Raw genomic sequence first — 10,080 nt, 5'->3', positions numbered from 1 at the left:
TATTATACCCCAGAGCTGCACTCACTATTCTGCTGGTGAGGTCACTGTGTACATACATTACGTTACTTATCCTGTACTGATCCTGAGTTATATCCTGTATTATACCCCAGAGCTGTATTCACTATTCTGCTGGTGGGGTCACTGTGTACATACATTACATTACTTATCTTGCACTGATCCTGAGTTATATCCTGTATTATACTCCAGAGCTGTACTCACTATTCTGCTGGTGAGGTCACTTATCCTGTACTGATCCTGAGTTATATCCTGTATTATACCCCAGAGCTGTATTCACTATTCTGCTGGTGAGGTCACTGTGTATATACATTACATTACTGATCCTGAGTTATATCCTGTATTATACTCCAGAGCTGTACTCACTATTCTGCTGGTGGGGTCACTGTGTATATACATTACATTACTTATCCTGTACTGATCCTGAGTTATAGCCTGTATTATACTCCAGAGCTGTACTCACTATTCTGCTGGTGAGGTCACTGTGTACATATATTACATTACTTATCCTGTACTGATCCTGAGTTATATATCAGACAGGAGGCTCATATTTTATGCATTAATCTTTCTTTATTAATGCCCATAGCAGAAGATTTTATCTTCATTTTTCAAAAATAAAATTCAAATAGAAACTTTTCCAACGATACTCAAATACTACAACTCCCAGCAGTCCCTGCACACTCAGCCACTCCTAGTCTCGTGGCCCATATATAATGGACTGCCCAGAGTGATCCCTCCTCTTTCTTTCTGCTCATAGCGGCAGTACAGATAAGTAGCTCATTTGTGTATTATGCTTTCAATGATTTTATCTTTCTATATATATTTATAGTGTAGTCAGAGTAAATCGGGGTTCTTATATACTCCCCTCTCTGTCTCGCTTCTTTCCTCCTTGGCACCGGATCGCTCCGGTACCAATCATTCCTTTATTTGTGCCCCATTCCGGGCAACTATTGCTTTTCCTTACCTCTTCTCTCTCCATTACGGGGTTCCGCATCCCATCCCCCCCTCCCCTCCGTCTAGGTGGTCGCCATCTTCCCTGCGCCACCATTTTCTATCTCCTTCTTCTTGCGCCTTTTCGCGCGCGTGAGAAGGGGGCGAGGCCTCCTAAGTGCCGGCTGTTTCCTCTTGCGGCCTGTGCTCGGGGGAGTAGGCGCGGCCTGTACGCGTCATCAGCAGACGCTCCGGCGTCCTCCAATCAGACCCAGAGGGACGTAGTCTCGCGAGACTTTGTCCCTGGGCATAGAGATATTCAGGCTCTCCTCCCACCGCAGCGCCAGTACAGCGCTATCGGTGTGGAGGTAGGAGCCTGCTACTCTAAGTGAATTCCTTCTAGTTAGAAGAGTCAATCCCCTTACTATTGGACGGAATTTATTCCGTTCATAGTCTACAGATTAGGGTCCAGTTTGCCAATTTAACATATACATATATATATATATATATATATATATATATATATATATATATATATATTTTTCGTTCATAACTGTACCTTCCATAACAATATGTCTGAAGATTCTACATCCGCTCCCCTCAGAGGGGACGATTTTTCTGCGGAGCCCGCTCAGTTTCTGAACGCAAATCAGATCCAAGACCTGATTAATAAATCAGTTCAGGCGGCTCTAGCCTCGGCCATGATACCCTCAGGTTCGCAACAAACCACGGCCGCTATACCAGTCCCGCCACTTCAGAGCGGCGAACCACCAATTAAACAAGGAAAGGCTTCTCATAAGCGGAAACACACTATGGTGGCATTCGACTCCCCGGCAGGGGAAGATAACAATGTGCTCCAGGCAGCTCCTCCCCCCGAACTGCCAACCCCAGCATCCTTCAGACTCCAATCGACCCCTGGGCCTCAGGGAGTTACACCAGAAGAGGCATAGATCCGCTAGACGGACCAAACCTCGACTCATACATAGATTCTCCGGACGAGGACTCGTCCAATAAATCCACTGAGTCTGACGGCTATGAATGCGAAACTATACATGAGGATGCTGGGGATAAGGCATGCGACACCGACGCCAACCCTGCTACGCAGGGAGAGGTGATCCTAGAGCCCTAGGTGAGCCCTTCTTTCACCCTGATGACATCTCTCATCCGAGATCAGGAGAATGGTCCCCTCTCCCCCACGTCTCTCAATACGTGGAGCTATGGGCCCGTAAATCATTGGATAGGACCAGCCGTAATAAGCTAAGGGCTGAGTGTCCTAGACCTTTTATACCCAATAAGGTTGTGGCCACCCCCGAGGTGGATCCAATTCTGTCAAAATACTTAATGAAGTCGGGGAAATTCCCTAAAAAAGGCATAGAGCGCTCCTTTAAGATAATTCAGGAGCGTATCCTAGATCTGATGGGCCCTCTCACCAAAATTTTAAACCTCTCTGAGCAGGCGCCTGCAACTGATCAACCAGTTGACCTCCGTGAGCTCCGCGGGTGGGCCCAGAGGGCGATACCACCTACTGGATTGAGAGGCGTCGGTCGATCCTCATGCGTCTCGACCCGCAATTATCCCATCTGGCTGAGACTGAGCCTGGTCCGTCGGCAATGGGCATGTTATTTGGGGACAATTTGATGAAGGACATCAATAGATTTGTTGGCCTTTTTACCGGCTTGGATAAAGCCCAAACCTCGCTGAAAAAGTCAGGGGCCAGTAGTGTTTTTCCCCGGGCCGGCAGAGGTAGAGGCCGATCTGCCGGCCGCAACTCATCCCATCGGCCACAGGGCAGATCCTCTGCCCAATATCAGTACCCGCAGGCTCCTCCCTCCTACACCATTCCGGTGGCATAGCCAGCGCCTTTCTTCCCACCTCGGGGCAGACCCTGGCACGGACGAGGTGGACGTGGCTATACCCGTTCCCGTCCTCCTACCGGTGAGTATACCATGCATCCCACATTCTCACATACCTGTGGGGGGGGCGGCTGATGTATTTTTCCCACGCTTGGTCTGCGATTACGGCAGACGCGTGGGATCTGCAGACTATAACGGGGTTCCGCATAGAACTCCTCTCCTTACCGGTTCTGGGAGTGAGTCCCCCTCCAATCCGGTTTTCAGACCAAAATGTACTTCTCGTAGACAACGAGATAAGAGATCTCCTGTCCAAGCGGGCGGTCCTAGAAGCCGACCCCTCTTCTCTAGGATTCATAAGCAACTTATTCCTAGTAAGGAAAAAAGGGGGCGGCTATCGCCCCGTGATCAATCTCAGGGAATTAAACCAACATGTCACTTATCGACATTTCAAAATGGAGGGCATTCACTTCCTCAGAGATCTTTTACAACCCGGGGACTGGTTGGTGAAGGTGGACTTGAAGGACGCCTATCTCACTGTTCCTATACACCCGGACTCTCAGCATTTTCTCCGCTTCCCCTGGAAGAATCGAATGTGGCAGTTTACTTGCCTTCCGTTCGGCCTATCCTCCGCCCCGTGGTGTTTCACCAAATTGATGAAACCTGTGGTGGCGTCTTTGAGAAGCAGAGGGGTACGTCTGATCATTTACCTAGACGACCTCCTCATCATGGCCCGCTCCAAAGCTCAAGCTTCCCTCCACATGTCGTGGACGGTATCGTTGCTGCTAGGTCTGGGCTTTATTGTCAACAGGGAAAAGTCGGTTCTGGTCCCGACTCAGGAGATGGAGTTCCTGGGCTTCTTGGTAGACACCAATCGAGCCGTTCTCAGGCTCCCCAAATCCAAGCTCGCCCTGATCCGCAAGGAAATCAGGGTAGTTTTACGCAAAGGTTGTTTATCCTTAAGGGTTCTGACGCGCTTGGTGAGGCTACTAGCGGCCTCCATCCAAGCTATCTTCCCGGCCCCGTTACACTACAGAGCCCTGCAGAGGCTCAAGATCTTGCATCTGCGACAGGGCCTCAGGTATGCGGACAAGGTGTCCCTCTGTCCAGAGGCTATCGAGGAGTTGCACTGGTGGCTTTGGTATGCCGTCGAGTGGAACGGCAAGGCCATCTTCAACTCCAGCCCGGACATCATCATAGAATCAGACGCGAGCCGTCACGGCTGGGGCGCTCGATGCGGGGAGGCTTCCACAAGCGGGACGTGGTCCGTCTCGGAAGTCGACCTACACGTCAATGCGTTGGAACTTCTGGCGGCATTTTTTGCCGTCAAGAGCTTCATACCACATGCGTCCAATTGTTGTGTCTTGTTCCGTATGGACAACGTGGCAGCGGTTCAATACGTCAACCGTCTGGGGGGTACCAGGTCCAGGGTCCTGGCGGATATGGCGAAGGACTTCTGGCACTTTTGCCTAGCCCGCAACATTATCCCTGTGGCGGAATACATTCCGGGGGTCTCCAACATGGTGGCCGATTGGAATTCACGCTATCTTCTCGACTCCAGCGACTGGCGACTGGATCGCTCCGTTTTCCTGCAGTTGAAGCGGCTTTGGGGTCCATTATGCGTGGACCTCTTCGCTTCTCGCCTCAACCATCAACTGCCTCGCTTTTTCAGCTGGAGGCCGGATCCGGAGGCGTCTGTGGTGGACGCTTTCCGCCACATTTGGCCGAGGGGAATGAACTATGCGTTCCCTCCATTCCAAATGATCTCCAGGGTTCTCCTTCATACGGCGAACCAGAGGGCGACGATTGTGCTGATCACACCCTGGTGGCCGACACAACCGTGGTTTCCTCTCCTGCTGGGGATGGCCGTGGATTATCCCCGGTTGATTCCCCAATTTCCGCAGCTCCTCACCAACCCCACCAGGGGTCTCCACCCCCTGGTTGTGGAGGACAGCCTACCTCTCCTAGCGTGGTTGGTTTCGGGATCCCGTACGAGGATAACGACCTTTCAAGATCAGCTAGGGATCTCCTCGCCCTGGCCTGGGCCCCCGGGACTAGATCGGCATATCGATCAGCCTGGAGACTCTGGGTTCGTTGGTGTGATCAACGACAGGTTGATCCCGTACAGGCACCTGTGTCTGTCATAGTGAACTATTTGGCGGATTCTTTTGACTCCGGCAAATCGTTTAGTTCCATCAACGTATACCGGTCGGCTATATCGGCTTACCATTGCCCAGTGAACTCCTTACCGGTGGGCAAACATCCGCTAGTTTGTAGGCTCTTACGCGGCATAAAATTTCAACGTCCCCCTCGGCCTAGATATCAGGCGACATGGGATGTCTCTAGGTTGCTTGATATGTTCGCCGCGTGGGCGGACAATAACGATTTGTCTTTAAAGATGTTATCTTATAAGCTGACGGTCCTGCTATGTTTGATCTCTATCAAACGCGTCTCGGATGTGAAAGCGTTGGACATCTCTGGGCGGCAGTTTTCGCCTCAGGGAGTCAAATTTTCGGTGACTCGTAGGACCAAGACGGGTATACACTCGGTTTTTTACCCGTTTTTCCCTACGCATCCTCGGCTCTGCGTCGTTTGTTGCCTGCAGGAGTATGAGTCCCAAACTGCCAATTTGCGCTCTCCAGGTCATTCTCAACTTCTTGTCTCTTACGTTAGACCTCATCACCCGGTTACCTCCGCTACTCTAGCGCGCTGGGTTCGTTCTGCCATGGAAATGGCGGGCATAGACATTTCTCTATTTGGGGGGCGCTATGGCTACTAAAATAGTCACAGCAGGGGGCTCCCTTTCTGATCTATTAATGGCGGCTGATTGGTCTTCGGAGTCCACCTTTCGCCATTTTTATTTCAGACCGGAGGGCCATGTCTCCATGTCGGTCTTGTGAAGTCTATTTGATTCTATTATGGGTTAAATTTGAACTTGCATAAGATATGAGACTCCTGTCTGATATATAAATCTAGATTTTCCTAGCTTGTGACAGAAAATATTAGTTATATGAAGACAGGAGGCGAGTATCTTCCCTCCCGACCCAACCCTATTATGAGTATTTTGCTCTCTTCTCTGGCTACTGATAGACGATGGTGGATCCTTATTGGCGGTTAACAGGTGCGCACGGATGTTCTGATTCCTCGGTCCCCGTTAGGACGACGTCGTTTCCTGGCATCCCCGTTGGGATGGGTTGGTGTCCACGTTCCGGGATGCTGTTGAGTACACTGTTCCAAGTCTCGATTCTGCATTTGGAGAAGTCGCGGGCCGGCTGGCTGAAGATCCGGATTATGGTTCTACGGTCCGGAGGCAGCTCATGTTTTGTATGCCTGGTTTTCGCACGAAGAAAGAGGAGGGATCACTCTGGGCAGTCCATTATATATGGGCCACGGGACTAGGAGTGGCTACTGAGTGTGCAGGGACTGCTGGGAGTTGTAGTATTTGAGTATCGTTGGAAAAGTTTCTATTTGAATTTTATTTTTGAAAAATGAAGATAAAATTTTCTGCTATGGGCATTAATAAAGAAAGATTAATGCATAAGATACTCGGCTCCTGTCTTCATATAACTAATATTTTCCGTCACAAGTTAGGAAAATCTAGATTTATATCCTGTATTATACCCCAGAGCTGTACTCACTATTCTGCTGGTGAGGTCACTGTGTACATACATTACATTACTTATCCTGTACTGATCCTGTGTTATACCCTGTATTATACTCCAGAGCTGTACTCACTATTCTGCTGGTGAGGTCACTGTGTACATACATTACATTTACTTATCCTGTACTGATCCTGAGTTATATCCTGTATTATACTCCAGAGCTGTACTCACTATTCTGCTGGTGAGGTCACTGTGCACATACATTACATTTACTTATCCTGTACTGATCCTGAGTTATATCCTGTATTATACTCCAGAGCTGTACTCACTATTCTGCTGGTGAGGTCACTGTGTACATACATTACATTACTTATCCTGTACTGATCCTGAGTTATATCCTGTATTATACTCCAGAGCTGTACTCACTATTCTGCTGGTGAGGTCACTGTGTACATACATTACATTACTTATCCTGTACTGATCCTGAGTTATATCCTGTATTGTACTCCAGAGCTGTACTCACTATTCTGCTGGTGAGATCACTGTGTACATACATTACATTACTTATCCTGTACTGATCCTGAGTTATATCCTGTATTATACTCCAGAGCTGTACTCACTATTCTGCTGGTGGGGTCACTGTGCACATACATTACATTACTTATCCTGTACTGATCCTGAGTTATATCCTGTATTATACTCCAGAGCTGTACTCACTATTCTGCTGGTGAGATCACTGTGCACATACATTACATTACTTATCCTGTACTGATCCTGAGTTATATCCTGTATTATACTCCAGAGCTGTACTCACTATTCTGCTGGTGAGGTCACTGTGTACATACATTAATAGTTACAGATGGTTTTTGTTAGTACTGTACATGATACATATATTGGCCTATAATTATGCTTTTATAGAGGCAATTGAAATGATCCTATCATGTCCCCTGTGAGAACAACAATGAAGGACAAAGGCTTTAAGTCTAAATTAACATTTTTGGTTTCTTGTAAACACCCGGTGAATGTTTTGTCCTCATATAAACAATGCTGAGTTTACACTGAGTGACTTTTGGGTTTCATGGGTGTCTAATAAACTATTAGCCCGCTCAGCATTTTGGCACAACAAATCATGAAATCTTGACCGGTTGCCCATAGCAACCAATCGGATTGCTTCTTTTATTTTTGCAAAACTGAAAGCAGTAATCTGATTGGTTGCTATGGGCAACTGGTCTGTGTTTTCTCTACACATGTTTTGATGAATCTCCCCCAGGTTATGTACAGTTTACATCAGTGGTCTCCAAATTGTGGACCTTCAGATGTTGCAAAACTACATTGGCGCCGGCCTCCATCTGAATAGTGTGAACCCAGCCTCAGAGTGCCATCTGGCACCCATAGACTAATATGGCATCTGTATAAGGGCGCCGCGTTCACACCATGTTATTGCTGTTCTTTTAACACGTAACTTTTAGGGTACATTCCCACACGGCGTATTTGCTGCGTATTTGCTGCTGCGTATTTTATTTTCTCTGTTAAAGTCAATGGGTAGGAAAATACGCAGCACCAAATACGCAGCAAATACGCAGCAAAATACGCCGTGTGGGAACGTACCCTTAAAGGAAAAAGTGTAAACATTAACGAATGACAAAAACGGATGCTGCTGTATACCATACAGCAGTGGTCTTCAACCTGCGGACCTCCAGATGTTGCAAAACCAACTCCTAGCATGCCCGGACAGCCGTTGGCTGTCCGGGCATGCTGGGACTTGTAGTTTTGCAACATCTGGAGGTCCGCAGGTTGAAGACCACTGCCATACAGCATAATCCATTTTCCATTGACTTACATTATATAAAAAAAAATAGAACATTACATATACATTTAATTTTGGCATGCATAACAATGTAGTCGACTGGGTTTTTGCATACAGCAAAACAAACCGTACTGTATCGGAAACGGAGACGAAAAAACGCAGTGTGAACCCAGTCTTACTAAAATGTTGTTTATTTATTTATTATCTATGCTTTGTACATCTATGAAAACAGTGTAATCTATTGTGTTGTTCCATACTTCTTTCTTTATTTCTATACTAAAATACACCAGCCAGACAGAGGCTAGATCAGTGTTTCCCAACCAGGGTGCCTTCAGCTGTTCTCAGGCGACATTCTGTCATTCAAAGTTTGTTCTGTCAAGTCCTAGGAAATTCAACGCATTTTCAGCCAAAAGCTTGTCCTGGAGAAAAAAAAAAACACAAATCAAAAATAAGCACACACGCACCCAGGCACCCAGGTAAAAATTTGTATTAATGTGCATAAAGAAGCCAAGGAAAGATGGAAAAATCTCCAAAAGGCATCAAATTACAGATTAGACATTCTTATAATATGTCAACAAAAGTTAGATTTTATTTTCATCATTTACACTTTTAAAATAACAGAAAACAAAAAAATGGTGTCTGCAAAAGTTTGGGCACCCTGCAGAGTTAATATCTTGTACTGCCCCCTTTGGCAAGTATCACAGCTTGTAAACACTTTTTGTAGCCAGCCAAGAGTCTTTCAATTCTTGTTTGAGGTATCTTTGCCCATTCTTCCTTACAAAATTCTTCCAGTTCTTTGAGATTTCTGGGCAGTCACGCACTGCTCTTTTAAGGTCTATCCATAGATTTTCAATTATGTTGAGGTCAGGAGATTGTGAAGGCCATGGCAAAACCTTCAGTTTATGCCTCTTGATGTAATCCGTCGGGGATTTCGAGGTGTGTTTAGGATCATTATCCATTTGTAGAAGCCATCCTCTCTTTAACTTCAGCTTTTGCACAGATGGCATCAAGTTAGCATCCAAAATTTGCTGAAATGTTATTGAATCCATTTTTCCTTCTACTCGTGAGATGTTCCCTGTGCCATTGGCTGCAATACAACCCCAAAGCATGATTGATCCACCCCATGCTTAACAGTTGGACAGAGGTTCTTTTCATTAAATTCTGTTCCCCTTCTTCTCCAAACGTACCTTTGCTCATTCCAGCCAAAAGTTCAATTTTAACCTCATCGGTCCACAGAACTTGTTTCCAAAATGCATCAGGCTTGTCTATATGTTAATTTGCAAAGTTCAAACGTTGATTTTTGTGGTGAGGACGTAGAAGAGGTTTTCTTCTGATGACTCTTCCATGAAGACCATATTTGTACAAGTATCCCTTTATAGTGGAATAGTGTACCACAACTCCAGTGTCTGCCAGATCTTTCTGGAGGGATTGTGCAGTCAAACGTGGGTTTTGAATTGTTTTTCTCCCAATCCTGCGAGCGGTTCTGTCTGATATTTTTCTTGGTCTTCCAGATCTTGCTTTAACTTGCACTGTTCCTGATGACTGCCATTTCTTAATTTCTTAATTCGCCATTCCGAACAGAGGATATTGAAATCTGAAAACGTTTTGCTATCTTCTTATAATCTTCTCCAGTTTTGTGAGCGTCAACTATTTTCAGTTTCAGATTTCTAGACAACTGCTTAGAAGAACCCATGGTGCTGATTACAGATGAGCGAATTTACAGTAAATTCGATTCGTCACGAACTTCTCGGCTCGGCAGTTGATGACTTTTCCTGCATAAATTAGTTCAGCTTTCAGGTGCTCCAGTGGGCTGGAAAAGGTGGATACAGTCCTAGGAAAGAGTCTCCTAGGACTGTATCCACCTTTTCCAGCCCAT

The 10,080-nt window shown here is 46.4% G+C and overlaps 1 protein-coding gene across 3 annotated transcripts in view; it reads right to left on the bottom strand.

The window, feature by feature from the left end:
• Positions 1–8,386: 8,386 nt before the first annotated feature.
• The window catches only part of ACMSD (aminocarboxymuconate semialdehyde decarboxylase), a 66,286-nt gene continuing 64,592 nt past the window's right edge, over positions 8,387–10,080 (bottom strand). For all 3 annotated transcript variants that reach the window (XM_056533238.1, XM_056533237.1, XM_056533236.1), the window contains exon 10: positions 8,387–8,623. In XM_056533238.1, coding sequence (XP_056389213.1) covers positions 8,561–8,623 — 63 coding nt within the window. In that variant the 3' untranslated portion in view covers positions 8,387–8,560. The remainder of the gene's footprint in view (positions 8,624–10,080) is intronic.

This window comes from Hyla sarda, chromosome 8, assembly GCF_029499605.1.
Source record: "Hyla sarda isolate aHylSar1 chromosome 8, aHylSar1.hap1, whole genome shotgun sequence".
Lineage (NCBI taxonomy): Eukaryota > Metazoa > Chordata > Amphibia > Anura > Hylidae > Hyla > Hyla sarda.
This window is presented reverse-complemented; position numbering and strand designations above follow the sequence as displayed.